Source organism: Notothenia rossii (genome assembly GCF_949606895.1).
Source record: "Notothenia rossii genome assembly, chromosome: 9".
In the NCBI taxonomy this organism is placed as follows: domain Eukaryota; kingdom Metazoa; phylum Chordata; class Actinopteri; order Perciformes; family Nototheniidae; genus Notothenia; species Notothenia rossii.
Genome location: NC_136907.1, coordinates 43887099 through 43907036, shown reverse-complemented (window position 1 = coordinate 43907036; position 19938 = coordinate 43887099). Strand labels below are relative to the sequence as shown.

At 40.5% G+C, this 19938-nt stretch overlaps 1 protein-coding gene across 1 annotated transcript in view; it reads left to right on the top strand.

Annotated features, from left to right (window-relative positions):
* The window catches only part of LOC307017615 (dihydropyrimidine dehydrogenase [NADP(+)]-like), a 78719-nt gene extending 58781 nt beyond the window's left edge, over window positions 1-19938 (top strand). Inside the window, exons 14-23 of the mRNA XM_079647247.1 lie at window positions 15361-15525; window positions 16263-16331; window positions 16448-16531; window positions 16791-16911; window positions 17000-17119; window positions 17658-17800; window positions 18049-18103; window positions 18494-18615; window positions 19564-19710; window positions 19832-19938. Coding sequence (XP_079503373.1) covers window positions 15361-15525; window positions 16263-16331; window positions 16448-16531; window positions 16791-16911; window positions 17000-17119; window positions 17658-17800; window positions 18049-18103; window positions 18494-18615; window positions 19564-19710; window positions 19832-19918 — 1113 coding nt within the window. The 3' untranslated portion in view covers window positions 19919-19938. The remainder of the gene's footprint in view (window positions 1-15360; window positions 15526-16262; window positions 16332-16447; window positions 16532-16790; window positions 16912-16999; window positions 17120-17657; window positions 17801-18048; window positions 18104-18493; window positions 18616-19563; window positions 19711-19831) is intronic.

The window sequence follows — 19938 nt, the reverse complement described above, 5'->3', positions numbered from 1 at the left end:
ATGAGCATCCTTATGTTCGAACATGGTGTTTGTTATGGCCAATCCATGACTAGCACAGAAGTCCAGTAACAAACCACCACTCCGGTTCAGATCAGGGGGGCCGTTCCTCCCAATCACGCCCCTCCAAGTGTCTCCATCATTGCCTACATGTGCGTTGAAGTGTCCCAGCAAGATTAAAGAGTCCCCTTCAGGAGCCCCATACAGGACTCTTTCCAGGGTCTCCAAGAAGGCCGTATACTCTGAACTGCTGTTTGGTGCATAAGCACACACAACAGTCAGAGTTTCCCCCCCCATAACCCGCAGGCGTAGGGAGGCGACCCTCTCGTCCACTGGGGTAAACTCCAACAACGAAGCACCCAACCGGGGACTTGTGAGTATCCCCACACCCGCCCGGCGGCTCACACCTTGAGCAACTCCGGAGAAGAATAGAGTCCAACCCCTATCCAGAAGTAAGGTTCCAGAGCCGACGCTGTGCGTAGAGGTGAGCCCAACCAGATCCAACTGGTAACGCTCCACCTCCCGCACAAGCTCCGGCTCCTTCCCCCCCAGAGAGGTGACGTTCCACGTCCCCAAAGCCAGCTTCTATCGCCCGGGTCTGGTCCGTCGAGACCCTCTGCTTTCACTGCCACCCTTCTGGCAGCGCACCCGACCCCATCGCTGTTTCCCGTAGGTGGTGGGCCCGCGGGACGGAGAAGCGGAGGTGTTGCCCACGTTGCCTTTTCGGGCTGTGCCCGGCCGGGCTCCGTGGCAAGCCCGGCCACCAGACGCTCGCCGAAGAGTCCTCCTTCTGGGCCTGGCTCCAGAAGGGGACCCGGGACTTCTTCCGGGCCGGGTATCCTCACTTCGTGTGTCGTCTTTCATGAGGTCTTTTGAATTGTTATATGAATTATTATAAATATTTGTTTTGGGCCAAGACTGAAATGAATCCAGTAATTGAAACATCATGTTAGGTCTGTCTGTGCATTGATAATACATTAAAGAGTAGTGTTGTTAAGCCTGATTGCTGGATGATTAAGGATATTAACATTATCTGTTATATTATTAGAAATATCTTATTATTCAATACCTTATAATCTGAAAATATCAATTAATTTATTTTGTTTAGTGTGAAAGTGTAATCTGATCTGACAAAAATATATTAATCACAACTATTTAACACATGTCTGTTCATTGGAAATATAAAAAACAATCATTAATTGTACATCTTTAAACATCTGGTCATTCAATTAAAAGTTCATCTTTGTACGAGAGCTGGGAGAACATGTCCGCCAGTCTTCCTGACTCGTTCTCCTCCTCTCTTTATGACACTGAGTGTCTAGTGTGTAAAGGCTCAAACTCGTCTTCATCAGAGCGCCATATTTCAACCCCCCAATTGCTCTGCTTTTGTGTGGCTCATTCAGTGAGCACTGTAGCTGATCCCCCAGTGAAACGGAGGCTCATCTGCCTGCATTCCTTCTGCTATCTGCTTGAGAGCAGTGCAACTGCGTATTCCTAGTGGCGCATCCAGGTGTGTTAGTCCCGCCCCGTGATGGGAGAGGTTAAGAAGACACCAAGAAACATGGAACCTTGTATTTTAGAAGCCTCTGAAACCCTCGCTCTTCCTGCAGGGTTGTCTGCTAGAGCCCACCGAGCAGAAAGATGAAGAGAAGAAGAGGTGGGAGTATGTCCTACATGTGCAAGTCATGAGCAAGTCTCAAGTCTTGACCTACAAGTATCAAGCAAGTCCCAAGTCACTGTGATGAGGGTCAAGCAAGTCAAGTCAAGTCATTGCTCAGGTCAAGCAAGTCAAGTCAAGTCATAGGAAATTCTGATGAAGAAGCCCAATTTCCGCATTTAAATCAGTTAAAAGACAGTGGTTATGAAAATGGATTCAACCCACACTATGATCTTCATTACATACACAGTTAATCATTTGAAATCTAATTTGGACCGATGACAATCATATTAGATTCATATTAACCCTAGAACTGCAGACAATATAGCTAGGACTCAATCAAAAAGTCTGTTCAAAAGGCAGAACTCCAGGTAAGAAAATCATATATGGCATTTGCCATTACTCATATTTAATTTAAATGTCTGTTAACACTAGAACTGCAAACAGCGTCAGCACCTACATAGATATCATTTTCAAATCATTTAATTTGTTGCTCTTTATAATTTCCTTATAAACTAAGTAGGACGATTTAAAACTCACTTGATTTGGTTAATTTAGAAATTGCTTCAGTTTATCATCATAACAGATCAAAAAGTTCAGATTAATTTTACAATATATCAAGGAATGATGCACTTCTACAAACAAAAACAACATAATTAAAACATTTAAACAAACTACTAAAAGTAGATGAACTACATTATTCAAAAGTTTACAGTAACTTCTGATAATAACACAGGGGAAATAAACGAGGCATCTCTTTTCCTCTCTCTCTCTCTCTCCCTCCCTCTCCTGACAGCCCGTCAGTAGGTTTAGTACAAATGAGTCCCTTGGCGGTTCTAGTGTTCATTTACCGTTTCTCTTTGCTTTGCAATGCTTAATCGATTTGAAACCAAGTCTAACGTAGCTTAAACTTAACGTTAGCTTTCTAGCTAACACAACACATTCATGCACCTTTCTCTGTGTTTTTTTTGTAGTGACGAATGAAGTTGGATGTTGTGGTGGTCTCGTCACTGATCTTTAAGCTGCAGACCCTGCATACCGCTGTTCTCTTCTTATTAGCGTTATCGACAAAATAATCCTTGAATCCAAACTTCACTATTTTTGGAGTAAAACTAGCCGCTGCCATGTTAACTGAGACTCCTGCCTTCTAGTGGGTTGCCAGGTTTGAAATTATGAGCGATGGCGCTATAATCACGTTTTTCGAAAAAACTAAACGTAATATCTTACTACAAAAACAAACGCAAATATTTAATTTTAAACAGTCAAGTCCTTTCAAGCCATCTATCTCAAGCTTAAGTCAAGTCTCAAATCATGAATACCAAGTCAAAGTCAAGTCAAGTCTTTTATCAATGTTAGTCAAGCAAGTCTCAAGTCAAAAAATATGCGACTCGAGTCAAGTCATGCGACTCGAGTCCCCACCTCTGAGAAGAACCCCCTCTCATCAGAAAGTTGAAGAGTAGAATCCTCTCTCAGCAGAAAGGTGAAGAGTAGAATCCTCTCTCAGCAGAAAGGTGAAGAGTAGAATCCTCTCATCTCGAACGACCTCGTGCTTCCTTGCCCGTGGCTGGGGGTGCCCTCTTCAGCCGGAGAGTGTGACCCTCTCTCTCTGACCCTTGGCCTTGAGAGCTGTCCTAGTTATTGGGTTAACTCTGATAGGGATGTTTTCCTGAGTGCAGACTACTCAAGGTAATGGATTAGCACATTATCGTTTAATTACAAAAATAGGATAGGCCCCTCAGAATTATTTGGGAGCCTTCCTGACACAAGCACATGCATAAATGTAAGGTTTGTGTTAGTCATTTAAAATGCAAGAATCATACTCATCAGTCCATAGCAGAGAAATGTTATTGTAAGTTAAAGGCGAGCTAGTCCCTGTGGATATAACCCCTTCTCAATGATTCTAAATGTTATATTAATTCACCATTTACCTTTTGATAAAATATTAGTTTATCAGAAATACATTTTCTCTTTCATAAAACATATATATAGGTTTGAGAAATAAATGTTCCAATATAAAATCAATTACTCAATATAATTTACTCTTCCCTCCCTTTTCTTACATATGTCACATATGAAATAATAACTTAGGAGTCTATTCAAGTATGGTATAGTTTATAATCTATGAATCGAGAAGACTCAGTATCACCTGTGTGCAGCTTACAAAAAACAATTGTGAGAAACATATATTATGCAGGAAATGTATACATTTGTTGAAAAACAAAGCATATAATAATAATAATAATAATAATAATAGATTTAATTTGTTAGCGCTTTTACAGGTGCTCAAAGACGCTTTACAGATAATAGTGAAGAGAAAAGAAAAGAGAAGAAAGTAACAACAAATAAATATATAGTTAAAGTTAAAGTCAAATTGTATATCTGATTTGGGAGGAAAAGCTTAATTCCCTCAACATCTGAGTCACTACTGAAGGCATAGCATGAATGGAATTGGGTGTCTGAGGGTGTCATTACTGAGAAATGTCAAACAAATTCAAAACCCTACATTTGATCAACAGGTTTGCATTGCTCCACTTAAGGCGACGTTATCATTGGAAACAATAAAATCTAATTGTTTTGATGTACAATCTATCAATTGAATCGTTAGAGCAGAACAGAATGGTTGTATGGTAGCCTGAGTTTCGTGCAGCCTTTAGTTTTACTAGGTGGAAACATTGTCTATATCAGGGGTTCCCAAATTTGGGGTCGCGATGATTACAAAATAAAAATGGAAAATAAATAAATAATAATAATAAAACAAATTAATGAATTGTTTTTATAAACATGTTTTTTAAAATTATTATTAATAATAACGTTTGCATAGACATTTTTCAGGGGCGGACCAGCCATCTGTATAATTTCCACGCAACGAGGCTCCTCCACTAGCGCAGTGTTTCTCAAACTTTTTCATACCAAGGACCACTTAACCAATAAAAAAACACTCACGGACCAGCCTAACTCCACAAATATCCAAAAACAATAGGCCTGCTTACCCATTCCGACAGTATATAACAAATTACAGCCTAATAATGACAGCTTAACCTTCTCTATATCGCCTCGTTCACATATTAAATCAACAATACAAATACAACTACAGATTGTATAAGCATTTAGTTCAAATGTGATTTAAAATCCTCTCAGGTTTTACACCTCTTATTATGAAATGTAGACTACATTTATTACGAGTTTATGTCCGAGCCAACAGACTCACAGATTGTTGGCTACTGAGAGATATGCAAAATGCACCGCATATAGTACGACACAAACTTCCGCTGTGGATTTTCAAAACAAAATACAGTAAAACTATGGTCGCAGGCCCAAGTTTAACTCTCTCAGGCCTGCATGGTCTGCCTACAAAACAAAAATAAAAAAACGTTTATGCAGCCCCAACAACAGCCTCTGATCATCAACAGACTTCATGCAATGCTTCATCGGATGCATGTATTAGATAATAATCTCTATCTCACTCTAAACATATCTCAATCTACTTTCAGCATGGATAAATGTTCATAAAATACATCCATTGTTTGTTCTATATGCTTCTTGAAATCCTAAAAAACACAGTTTTTCTAGAACAGATTACAAATCGCCTGAAAAGGGTACAAATAAGTTTATTTGTCAAACATAATAAATATGTTTGAGGAAGGTGTTGCGCTGGGCTATATCATGCAATCGAAAGTTAAACTTAAGCTCGCTCCATTGCGACAGGGGGTCGCCAGTGTCTGGCACTTTTAGTTTGGGGGTCGCGGGCTGAAAAGTTTGGGAACCCCTGGTCTATATAATGTGAATACATGTAGAACTAGACATTAAGAGGCACCTGACATTAGGCCTATTCTAAAAATAGTAGGGGCTTTTAACAGCTCGCCAACATACAGGCATCCTCTGCATAGCAGTATGAATAGCCTTAAAAAAACAACCCACTCTGCGGTAACGAGAGTCATGTATCTGAACCAAATGCCCTAAGTGAAGCCGTTAGTCTCATCTGACTGACCCAAGGGTTGGTGCTGGTGTTACAGGGAGGCTTCCATGTGTTCAAAGCAGATGTCATGTTTCAGTTCATGGCTCGGTGGGGGGAGCAGACCCACGTGAGACAGTATCAACGGCTGTAATGTTCAGTTTGAGGAGCGTCATTCTCTCTGGGAGCAGGAAATGGTGTCCATTCTCGACCATTAATGTCATTTAGAGCAGCCATAGCATCTCTGTGACTGCACTCAGCCGGACTGTAGCAGGGCAGAACTGGGTGACCTCTAGTCCAAGGCCATAGACAACATGGAACCATGTACTAACAAAAAGGACACAAGGTCATCAATGTCTCTCTTTACCATTGGCCTAATCGTAAAACAAATTAGTGGAAAAAATGTGGAACACTAATCCATCATCCTGTGACATTTAGAGTACATTTAAATAATGAATTATGGGTTGAAGTCAAATTAACATTAACATTAGAACTAAAGTCAGTCAAAATTGGACTTGCACGGATCAGAATCTAATCAATACACAATTTCCCCAGCTCTGTAATGAAAAGGATAACAAGATTAGGTACATTACAGGAGTGTTAAAACACCCAAACATGCACACGCATCTTATTCTAGTAGAGATTAGAGGACAGGTCTAATGTTGTGAACAAAATTATCAAGTAAAAGTTATTTTATTCATTTTATCTTATGTACCATATTTAATTTAATAATTCATCTTGAATTACTAATAAACTCTAAAGAAGGCAACAATTTACAATAGGCGCATTCACACCGCAGTACTTTTCCCACAAAGGTTCATGGGAACTATTTAGTTCAAAACCAGGGGTTTTGGGAGTTTTACGGGGCATGGTTTGCATTACGCCCAGCCAAGGGAACTTTTTTCTCCCACGAAAGTACCTGCTCTCGGAAAAGGGGGTAAAAAAGGTTCTGATGAGCTCATTTTAGTTCCGGCTCTTTTTGGTGTGAAGTTTGTGAACGCAAAATTTCTGAACTATATCGGAACTAAAGTGGGAAAAGTACTGTGGTGTGAACGCGGCTAATGTGGATAAGATGAATACTTATCCAAAGTGTGTGTGTGTGTGTGTGTGTGTGTGTGTGTGTGTGTGTGTGTGTGTGTGTGTGTGTGTGTGTGTGTGTGTGTGTGTGTGTGTGTGTGTGTGTGTGTGTGTGTGTGTGTGTGTGTGTGTGTGTGTGTGTGTGTGTGTGTGTGTGTGTGTGTGTGTGTGTGTGTGTGTGTGTGTGTGTGTGTGTGTGTGTGTGTGAACAGCCTGTCTGCCCAAGGTTAAAACATTTGGGACAGCAATGAGAATGTTATGAGAAACAATTTGTTGCTTAGACTGAACTCGAAGGAAGCTAGACTGGACTTTTTTTTTTAAATAAATCAAAGCACTTGTACATTATTAAATACATTTGACATTTAGCTTGAGCTGGGTTCAATACTTTCTTTATGGTATTTAAATTGGGCTCAAGTAGAACCCCTCGGTTTGGCTTGCAACACAAAGTGATACTGATCTCTGTCTGTCATGATTTGAAATTCTCATGTTTTAAAGTGTAGGCCTGTGAAGGAGAGGCCCTTGGAAAACAACATCTATTTTTTAACTGCTAATTGCTTATTTTAAAGAGATTGCAACATTATACTTTTTAAAGAATTGTTCAATTCATTTAACACATTTATTATGCACACAATAAAAACTTCAACAAATATATTGATCCTGGCTTAACCAGCGACCTTTAATCTTTTGTTCATAAGCTTGGTTTCAGAAAACTTGTCAGTAGTTTAACAACTATTAGAATTTTAGTAATGTCTATGGAGACCAAATTGGTTGATACGAGAAATCATTTGAAGCAGTTCAATAAAGAATGTTAAACTATATTTAAAACTGTAATTGAACTTCAACTTATATTAATTATCTGAATCCAGTGGCCAGTTGGAAAAGATAATCAACAAAATGTCAATTTTGCAGCAACAGTGCAAAATGTTTCTACAATAATTCGTATTATGTCTGAGTCTAGTTCTGTCTTATCAGCTTTGTTTCGGAATGTGTTCAATACATTACATTTTTTTTCATTGTTACCATACAATACATAGATTAAAGAATAAATGAAACAAATAATACAACATTGACCTAATTGAGCAGACAGATTTAGCTACCCTGATCTCCTCAGGCAGCTATTTACGACCTGCAGTGATGCCTCTGAGGGTCTCGGGGCACAGGACGGGGCATAGGGTTTATACAAGGTCACAAAAATATCTTAACATAACAGCAATACAATTTAAAATGTATTCTTAAAGTAATATAATCTTCTTTTCTTCTTACACCTACAGCGCACACCCTGAACAGTGTGCTTCGTGTTTACATTTTCCTCTGCACACTCAGAGACAGTCATAAAAACACTCTTTTGCTATATATTTTCAATTTACAGCACATTTATACTACCAGAATTTTGCTTTACATCTTTATATTATTTATTTGTCTCAAGTCATTTCTTTTTGGTGAGTTAACTAAAGTTTAGTTTATTTGACCCTGGCTATGGACTGATTCATTATTAGTTGTTACCAAACATACACAAGACGGCGGGTAGACAAACCAATATAGACCCCCGATACAAACAATCAGACAAACAAACATGAACCCGTAATAAACACCAGCGTACCAACAAAGTTCATCCAGCTCAATTTAGTCCAAATTAAGAGGTTTCAGAGGGGGTAGGGAATTATCTGTTTAAGTGGGCGCCTTGACTCACGCGTCCACCCTTGTATACAAGTCCTAGATCGGTGCCTGAAGACCGTCCAAGAGCGATAATCCTCTTGCGACACCACCACTCAATTCTAGTGGCGCTATGAATCCCGATCAGGAGTGCATAGACTTTTTATCCGCTATCCTTTCTCTCCAACAACAGCACAGTTAATTGTAGTCCTGCACGGACCAGCCTCACTCGCTATCGAGTTCATCACAACGGTGAAACACAGTTTTGTTCTACACTCGCATGCCACCGCCCACCCGTGATCAATTAGCCTATAATTTTATGTATGCACCCCGGATCGAAGCCAGTTCCTCAGGCAATGTAGAGAACTGTGGCGCATCAGGTAATGCCGGCACCTCGCGCTGCCCCGTCTTACCAGCACAATTTGGATTGAGACTGGGAAATAATCTAAACCTCACGCGTGGCGTGAAAACCGAAAGGGCCCTTTTAACCATTTTCGGCCGATAATCTTCGGTGGCTGAATATTCGGTGCATCCCTAATTTTTTTGTCTGGAGCCGCAAAACCTATTTCATATTTTATATCAGACAAAAACTACGGTTTTTTTGCATTTATTAGGCTATTTATTACATTATCTAAAACTGTTAACCTCTAATAAGAAACAAAGAACTCCTATAAGGAGAATTAAAAATAATACACAGGCCTACTTTAAAATAAATTAAACACAGCACTTGGGGAGTCCTCTGCACATTTGAAGGAAAAAAATATATAATTAAAATGTGCCCACTTTGAAATAAATAAAACATATAGCTGCACCCTAAAAAGAGTTAAAGTAGGTAAGAATGGAGAAACCAGCTCGAGTGCGCTAGAATTTGAAAATACACCACCGGAAAAAATATGCCTCTTCCTTCAGACTTCCTTACAGAGTCCCTCCTCCAACACACACGAACGCGCAAAAAAAAAGTTAACTCGTCTTGACCTGAAGTAGTGATGATGATGACGTGACGTCATCAGCTCGCGCATCACAGAAGGAAAACAACACCGTACTGTGAACGTGTGGAACTCACACGACGAACATTTCTGCTAAAAACCGGGCAAAGCAGTACCCCGATGTCTTTCACGAAAAACTATTCTGCACCCTGTGCAACTGTGTGTTGGAGCATACGTCTTAGAGAAAGTCGACGCTGACGACCCACTTTGATTCATTCAAACATTCGAAAATGGTTTCTGTTGCTGCGGACAAGAAAGCCAAACAACTCACGTTCACCGAGGATTCAATCTCCAAAACCCTTTCGAGGACTAAAAGAAACGAAGTGAGTAGCCTACAAGATTGAAGCTGGTCAGATAACGAACGAGTAAATGAAAACAGAATGAGGCGGAGAAGTGTGTGTGTGTGTGTGTGTGTGTGTGTGTGTGTGTGTGTGTGTGTGTGTGTGTGTGTGTGTGTGTGTGTGTGTGTGTGTGTGTGTGTGTGTGTGTGTGTGTGTGTGTGTGTGTGTGTGTGTGTGTGTGTGTGTGTGTGTGTGTGTGTGTGTGTGTGTGTGTGTGTGTGTGTGTGTGTGTGTGTGTGTGTGTGTGGGGTGGGTGGGTGGGAGAGAGAGAGTAAAAGCAATAGCCCCATTGCTTTTACAATAAATAAACATTGAATGTGTTTAATTGAATAGGAAAGGGGTTTAATGGTAGTGGCAGGTTGTGTGTGAGAGAGAATAAATAAGACAGCCCATATTTAAAAAAAAATCTATTCTTTTTCACAACTTTCCGCATATTTCGCAACTTCCCGCAATTTCACCGCATAAAATCACATTAAAACCCCGCATGTTTAATCGCATAATCAATGGTTTTTGCCCGCGTTTTTCTGGAGGGTCTAATATATGCTAAGGTCCCGCTGCTGACACGATAGCAGCCATTTCGTGCGCATATGTGTAATTAAACCCATGATATCAAAATCTCACTCCAGCCAGGTACCCAAAGTTGACAACCCTGACAACGAGAGTGCTTTTAGACCATCTCGTTTTTAATAGAGACGGCGGTGGTGTGAGTTAAAGCTATAGACAAAGGCTGTGACTTTCTCCCTCTCATGCGGCTTTCACACCAGCGCTTTTCCCTTTCTAGCTCCGTGCTAGAGCTTTTCTGGTTCAGCTCCGGTTTCCCTTTTCTGCTCCCGATTTGTTCACACCACTCAGAGCCGGGATGGTGCTGCCGCTGCTGCGTCATGACGTCCCCGTTTACATCGCTGATTTGCTCCCCAACGGCGCTCACAACAAGAACAACAACGGGGGACTGCGTCGGGTCGATGATCGTGTTGCTTTTAAAGCAAAGCCAGATTAAATTAAATAACGACTTCTCCGACCTTATAGGCTACTTTCAACCTGTGCAGCCCATGTATGGATTCCATCCGATAGCTGCTATAATACAAAACAAAACGTCTGCCTGCTCTCCACAATGATCAATAACAGCGAACGGGTGGTCAAAGTAAGGTACAAATAAACTGAATCACACGAAGCCTGGTTATTGTTGCCTGACTTTATAAAGTGTTTTTTTTTTTTATAAGTGTGTGGTTGCCCTCTAGTCACTTTGCTCAGCACTACTGCTTGTAGGCAGGCATGACGAGACTCTTCAGTCGACGCATGTTCAGGGGAGGCGGGTTTAGTTTCCTGCACGCCTCGACGCCGAAGCTCTTGCTTCTAGACTAGTACTAATATTTTGGAGCTGGAAGTGAACCGGATTCCGGAGCTAAGAGACGGCGCCGCTGCGGTGTGAATAAGAAAAACGGTACTTTTCAGGCTCTAGCTCCGAGCCAGCGCTGAAAACGCATTGGTGTGAAAGGGGCATCAGTGCACTTCACCAGCCACACATACCTCATTCACACCAACGCAACTCCGGTTCAAGCTCCGTGCTAGAGCTTTTCAGATTCAGAACCGGTTCTTCGGTTTAGCTCCGGCTCTTTTCACACTGCCCAGAGTCCGGCTGGTGCTGCGTCATTGCGTCATCATTTGCGTCATGACGTAACTGTTGGCTTGCCTGCTTCATAAAGCCAAACCGCGCGGAAACCCCTCACAGCTGACACCGACAACAACAACAATGGCCGATTGTGCTCCAGCTTCCTCTGTACCTCTTCAGAAGATCAGATTCCCAGTAGGTAGCTGGTCTCTTCAGTGGACCACTGCTGCTTGTTAAGTTTCTCCATCGTTGTGTACAAACTGGATAAAACGCCGGCTTTTTGTTGTTGTTCAGGAGTCCCTGCCATGAGAAAACTCAAAATCCATTTTCCAAAATCCGACACTAGAGGTGGTCTTAACGCACCGGCACCAATACAGTAGCCTATCATAAATATGATATATATATATAATACGTAACATGTGTAATCACACACTTATATATATATATAGAACATAAATAATAAAAACGTAGGCCTACCTGGTTTAAAACACTTTTGTGGTCATACTGTAGAATGAGTTCACACCCTTTATATATATAGTCTATGGTTCACACTGAAACGAGTTCTTCATTCAAAAATGTTGCGGGCAATTACATGTAAGAAGAAGAAGAAGAAGTAAAAGAAGTAGTAGAAGAAGAAAAAAAACTCTCGCTCTCTCCAGAGGGGCAGGTCAGTCAAAAAGGGAAAACGGCCGTTGCCCCGGCAACATTAGCCCGTAGGCCTACCTGTGCACGTCCCTGCTTGTATGGCACTTCCGTCCCGAGCAGCGTGAGACAATTTGTGTGAGAAGCTTCTGTGTAGCAATGCAGTGGGAGTCACCGACTCAAAGGAGACATGGGGAGAGCTGGAGCTCTGATGTCAAACACTGATGGGTTTATTTGGAGCTTCGGCCGGAGGATTCACAAAACAAGTCCAAGAGCCAGAGGTTCTGACTTCACGGTAGACTTGCCACGTCAATTCTGAAGAACTCTACCCCAGACCCATGTGCTTAGCTAGTTCAGAGAGAATCATCAACATTGTACATAACAAGATAGAATCATAACACCTCTATCAGCTGACGCCAACAGGCAGGAACAGGGAGACAGAACACTGAGAACACAGCAGCTAATGTTACAGGTGCCTATGCTCAGTCAGGACAGTATGAACTGATAAACTGGGTCACAGTTATGGGCTTTGGAAAATATTTCCCCAACAACATTGAGGTGCATGAAACAGTTGAAGTTAAAGGAGTTTGTTTCAGCTGATGTTTATGGGATTCTGATGTTGCCATTAATGGAAACTTGCACAATGACTCGATGGGAAACTACACTCTAAAAACAAATGCCTTGGCTCAACAAAGAAAAATCAACGCAACAGTTTGCATCGATGTTTATTGAGTTAACACAACTTCTCATGAAATTGTCTTAAAGCAACAAAGTTATTTGAGTTAGGGGAGAAGGCTTTTCCTCTACAATCAGAGGTGTTTTTAATTACCACTTAGTTAATAATTGGTAAAATAAACACAAGTTTTGAAGTTGATTACTCAAAAGATGAAGTTGTTCCGACTAGTTTTACCACATGAGGAATTTTAAGTTGTATGTACTTAATTACCCTCATTTGGGATGCAAGTTTTAAGTTGATTACTCCAAAAATTAAGTTGCTCCAACTAGTTTTACCACATGATTTAAAAGGAATTTTAAGTTGTATGTACTTAATTACCCTCATTTGGGATACAAGTTTTTAAGTTGATTACTCCAAAAATTAAGTTGTTCCAACTTGTTTTACCGTATGATTTAAAAGGAATTTTAAGTTGTATGTACTTAATTACCATCATTGTGAACACACGTTTTTAAGTTGACAACCATTTATAAATTAAGTTGCTCCAAATACATTGTATTCAATAGTTTTTTTTCTTAGCTTTTTCATGTTTTTGCCTTTAAAGAAAGAAATTAATTGATCCCACAACAAAAATATTAGGCAATTCACTTTTTATTTTGAACTGCAGTTGATTATTTCAACACATGATGTTTCAATCAGGAGAGAATTCATTTTCATTTTCATCATTCCATATGATAAGGTGCATGAACACCTGAAATCACAGCTGACTGCAGGAGAGAGGAGAACCATTTTATAGTTTGGCTGCAGCACGTTGATTGGCTGCTGGAGAATGAGGTGAAATGTAATAGGTTAAAGAGAACGCCTGTGATGAGCTGATTATATGCAGCTGCGGAGTGAATGTATACACCCAGTCTTCCTGAAAGAACTTGCGCTGAGTTTCATTTAAATCTTGAAAAATAAGATAAATAACACAAATTTAAATTTCCCCACAAATAATAAATAAACACATTAGCCATATTACCATGGGAAATGGGGACACAGCAAATAAATGCTGCCATCACAACGAAGTTAGAGGCCTTTGCATATTTAAAACCAGTGCCAAATATCTCAAATCTGTAAAATTGTTGTAAAACTACAGTAACAAACTCTCAATGGCCCCAATCTGCAGATCACACACATACGTTTTACAAAAGATGTAACAAAGATGTTTACACTTCCGACAGTCATTATTTCAAACAGTATGAACACATTTAACGCAGAATGCTTGCTCATTCATTTGTTTCCCTCGACCACGATAGTTGCCATCGTATGGTCAGATCCTGGGGTGGTGAATGAAGGCGATATTCATGTCCTTTTGAAGCACATTAAATAATAGGTTAGCGCATAAGAGATAATGAATTAGGTAACTGCATACTTTTTAAACTGTCACTCTTAGCGAATTCAGAGCCATTATTACCAGCTGCTAAAGCAACGCTGCTATTGTTTTCACCTATTGAGTCTGCATGTGTGTGTCATCATGGCAATGTGGTCCTGAAGACACACAGAGGTGGTTTTGAGTACTTTGCCTAGTGTTTAAATGCATGTGGACAGATTTAGTCAATCACAACCGTGCAAGTTTTAGTGTATCAATCTTCTCATCTTTTTTGCAGGTTCCATACAATATTTGAACAGGTTAAATAAAGAGCAGAAGCCACTTTTCAAATTGTACACAATCCTTTTCCCATGCCATTGCTGTCAACAACTATCCATGCTGAACATTGCTAAGATATTGTTGATTGGGGTGTGGCCAAAAGTGCAATATGCTTCAAAATGTAACTGACAGAGAGCAGTGATTTTGTCCTGTGTTCACTGTGCCCGTGGATTTTATTTTATTTCAAGATTTTTAATTACGTCGCGAAACTCCTTGAAAAGGTCCTCTTCCTTTTCTCCAAGGTACACGACAAGGCAGCGGATGGCTATAGTTCTCTGCGTACTTCAATTGTATTGTGCTATTTTTGAAAAAGGAAAAAAAGAGAAATAACCTAAATTAATATATTCTGAATGGGTGACTGCCAACAACTTGCATTTCAATGACAACTCTAAATAACGATCCTACCTCAAGAAGCATGTCCTTGATCTGCTTCACCGAGATTCATTTTTAATAAAAAGCGATATCAAAATAGTAACCAAAGTATTTTTACTCTCACAGTAGCCTCCACTACTTTGTATCCTCTCACATAATTATTCACAGTTCAAAGATTTCTAATTTTGGTCAAACAGCAATTTGCCTATACAGTGCAACTACAAGGCTATCTACTGTATTTGAATGACAAAAGATGACACTCAGCTTAAAATGTCCTTTGTATATTTCTATTTGTCTTAACTGTCGGAACTTGTCCAGGCATGTTAAGTGGGAGTGGACTTGAAATCCTTAACTCAAGGTGTAGAACAATTAAGTTATCAAGCCAATTGCATTACTTACTACAACTTGAATTTTGTTTTAAGTCAATTAACGCAGAAATCAGAGTTCAAATTACACACAATATTAAGTTGATGTAATTACCAACATTATTACGTCAACACAACTTATAAATTAATGTTTGCAACTCAAAATGTTTATCTAAATCAATTAACTCACATTTTTATCTTGCAACCATGCATTTAATTAAGTGGAGGTGAAAGGTCGCCTGAATTCGTTTTTAGAGTGTAGATGTAATATCACAGCACAAAAAAGATACGCTTTTCACAGCCACCGCTACCTCTATGATTAATTCTTATACATCTATGTCTGCAGGATCTGGTGACCAACGTGTCCCCTCGTATTGTACGTGGCACCACCTCAGGACATATGTTCGGACCCGGCCAGGGCTCCTTCCTCAACATTGAGCTCATCAGTGAGAAGACCGCCGCCTACTGGTGCCAGTCAGTGGCCGAGCTGAAGAAGGACTTCCCCAATAACGTCAGTTTCCCTTCAAGTCATGATCTTTCTTTATGGACAAAGTTCTGCCTTGATTCTACTTTACTAAAAACATGATGCTTAAATATTTTTATGAAAACATTTAGTAAACACCATATTACTGAAACAGCTCTTTACTCTTTACTTGATTTAAGAGCCACATTTGATATCTTAGGTAATGAAACCCTTTTGAACTGTTTTGAGACCTGGGTGGTTATTACTGGGAGACTCTACAATGGTTTTTGACAATGCCACATCAGCTGCAACAGGTAGTCATTGTGGGGTACCCCAAGGATTGGTGCTGGGTCCAGTTCTCCAGTGCTCCCCCTTGATCACATCATCGTAAGCACAACATCAGTTTCCATTTTGATGCAGGTGATACCCAGATTTATTTAAGCTGCGTCCCTGCAAACCATTCCCTTTATACTGTTAATCTCCTCAACTGCTTTCAGGACATCCTCTAATGTCACAACATTTCCTGCAGCTAAATGCCTATAAAACTAAACAAATTATTATAGGTCAAGTTGATACCAAATTAGCAACAGTCTTGGTTCTCTGTCCCAGTCTATAGCCAGTGTTCTGTTTTATTTGAAGGCACTTTGCAACTATGTTTTGAAAGGTGCTATATGATTAAAGTTTATTAATTTTATGATGTTGTCATTGCTAAACCAGATTCACATCTACCTACAAACACATGTTGATAGATCTGTTGAACTGTGTAAACCTTTCCTCTCTATCAGGTGGTGATCTCCAGCATTATGTGCAGTTACAACAAGGAAGACTGGACAGAAATAGCCATAATGGCAGAGGTGAACAAAAATCACACACGCAGTTACAGAATGTACACAGTATAACTATTTTGTAATCAGTAAATGTACATACAAAACTGTGTGTGATTATCTGAAATATAAAAATGTGTGTGTAGGCTTCTGGAGCAGATGCTTTGGAGCTGAACCTGTCCTGTCCTCATGGGATGGGAGAGAGAGGCATGGGACTGGCCTGTGGACAGGTACACACACACACACACACACACACACACACACACACACACACACACACACACACACACACACACACACAATGTTACACAAATGCAATTCTGATCGGCAATATATGCTTATAGATTGAGTTTAAATGCAGTAAAGTACACAAATGTGTGTACTTTGGAGCTCCATATCTGTGAAGCACAATGTCTACTGGCCAATTTTTATTTTGTAAATGGAAGTACGTAGAAGATGATGCCTGTGTTTCTATGTGTTTGTCATTAGGACCCAGTGATGGTGCGTAACATCTGTCACTGGGTGCGTGCGGCCGTTACCATTCCGTTCTTCGCCAAACTGACACCAAACGTCACCAACATTGTCGACATCGCCAAGGCTGCTCATGAAGGTAAACACGCTTCATCAGACCACACTCAATATTTATTCCCTCCAAATCCTTTACATTCCGCAATTTATGTACTGTTGATATTTTCTAGGTGGAGCAGATGGAGTGACAGCCACCAACACAGTCTCAGGTATGATGGGACTGAAGGCTGACGCCTCCCCCTGGCCGGCGGTTGGAAAGGGCAAACGCACCACGTATGGAGGGGTGTCTGGTGAGGATACACACAAACATACAAACACATACACAACCTGTTTCACTTGCAAGGACCACAACACTACAGTATGTCAGATAACCATTTATTTACAGGAGAAGGATGAGGGGATGAATGGATATAGGCAGGAAAAGATTAATGGATGAAGCAATAAAAGGAGGAAGGGGTGTAGGGGGAGGGATACATGGTCAGAGGGATGTAGGGGAGGATGAATGGATGATTGAAGGAAGGGATGAGTGGACAGGGACGTAAGGAGGGAGGGATGAATTCATTCCTTTATTAATGAATAAATAAAGGAAAGGAGGGATGGTTGAAGGGATGTTGGAAGGGATTGAGGATATAGGGAAAGGATGAGGTAGGAAGGGGAATGTATAATTGGAGAGGAAAGGGAGGATGGATGTGCAATCAGAGCCAAACGAGGCGGATGTGTTGATGTGTAGAAGGGTGTAGTTATAGAATGCTACTTCTAGGGAATGTGTGTTCCTCTTCTAAACATTGACTTCTCCCAAGCCCTCCCTGATCAGAACACTGTGTGCAGGTAATGCCATCAGACCCATCGCTCTCAGGGCGGTGTCCGCCATCGCCAGAGCCCTCCCTGGTTTCCCCATCCTGGCCACGGGAGGCATCGACTCTGCAGAGAGCGGACTACAGTTCCTCCACGCCGGAGCCTCAGTGTTACAGGTGATACATGAATGAATGCATGTTACTGTTCCTATGATGCAGTTCTTGGTTTAATTACATATTGTAAAATGGCTTTATTCTGAATCCCCTTACTCTTCACTACTGTATGCATTTTTTTTACTTTTCACCACATACCGTTTTCACATGGTGGAAACAGTTATTAAGTCTATAAATAGAGAAAATCTGCAAATCTAAGTGTTCCTCCCTCTGGTTTTGTCTGATGTTCTCCCTGTGTTTGACTCCCACAGGTGTGCAGTGCAGTCCAGAACCAGGACTTCACAGTCATTGAGGATTACTGTGTGGGTATGTAACTGTTTCTGCATGTTTTGTATTTCAATCGAAGGCATGCACTGAGCATTGAGATGTATTATTGCTAGTTTACAACAATGATCCAGAGGCTGGTTTATTTGTGCCTTGTTATCTCAACAGGATGTACGCTACATTATTTTGAACTAAAGTCAGCATTGACTTAAGAAACTGAAAACTCCTACTGGTGTAAATAAAGTTACTATAGTAACTACCACCTCACTAACAAAGAGCTTTTCCAACCGTACCTTTGTATCACGTCTGGAGAGTTAACCACCAACATATAACCACCAACATAAACATTCTCCAGGCAGTGAACCTTAATGCTTCAGCTTTGAGACAATGAAATGTTATAATAATAGCATAATGGTGGATATGTGTTTGCAGGTCTGAAGGCCTTGTTGTACCTGAAAAGCCTGGAGCTGAGGGACTGGGACGGCCAGTCTCCTCCCACAGAGAGACATCAGAAGGGAAAACCAGTTCCCAGACTAGAAGAACTGGTGGGACAGGTAGGTTCTATAGAATAATAATTAGAATAATTTTGGTCAGATATCCTACAGCTTTTAACTCAGTTGAGATTATTCAAAATGATAAGCTATTTAGCTAATACAAATTACCCAGCGTCCTCTTAAACTTAAACTTCTAAATAATTCCTCTAGATCAGCCCACTGGGAGTACAAATATGGCAATTTTCTGGTAGAAACTGAAATGTTTGATCCCAAAAATTTCAGAAATGTATTCAGCATCCTCAACAAAAAAACAAAACACTCTAATTGTCTGCATAGGCTATAATGCCATTAATTCTAATTATTGCAACTTAAAATTCAAATTCAAAAGGCTTAATGTCAAAGCATATACACAAATGTAATGTCATAGCGTAGCATAGAGTCTGTTATATATAAATCCAATTATCCCTCCATCCAATGTGTACCTTTGTATCTATCACATTTACACTTTTGAATGATACAGGTGATGGCATACATACTAACAAATAAAACGGATTAGCAACATAAAATAGAGGTTTTAACATGATTAAATATCTTATTAGGATAAGTGACAAAATGATGTCAGATACAGACACTGCAGAGAGGGCACTACAATGTTAATTTACTCTGAGTCTGAATGCTGGAATTACAGGATGAGTCTCAACAACCTGTCCAAAAAAACCTCTCATAAATAGAGTCAAATTAATGATTCACTTGTTTCTCCTAAACAGCCTCGTAGCACTCTACTGCCATCCCCACTCTCTGACTGTGTGTGTGTGTGTGTGTGTGTGTGTGTGTGTGTGTGTGTGTGTGTGTGTGTGTGTGTGTGTGTGTGTGTGTGTGTGTGTGTGTGTGTGTGTGTGTGTGTGTGTGTGTGTGTGTGTGTGTGTGTGTGTGTGTGTGTGTGTGTGTGTGTGTGTGTGTGTGTGTGTGTGTGTGTGTGTGTGTGTGTGTGTGTGTGTGTGTGTGTAGAGCCTCCCTAGCTTTGGTCCCTACCTCCAGCAGAGAACAGACGTCATCGCAGACTACAAGAAGAAGATCAGAAACACAGGACCTGAAGTGATAGAAACCGACATCAGACAGGTCAACTCGTCCAAAAAACCTGTCCCTGCTGTCAAGGTGTGACACACACACACACACACACACACACACTCGCTATTCATTATTGTGCTTTGTTGTGTAATAAAAGTCTTCTAACCGATTACATTTCTGTGTTTTTTGCATACTATGTGTGTTGTAGGATGTGATAGCCAGGGCGGTGCGTCACATTGGAACATATCAGGATCTTAGCAACATGGAGCAGGTAACAGGATTTTTCCTCACATAATCTAACACAGCCTAAAGTCC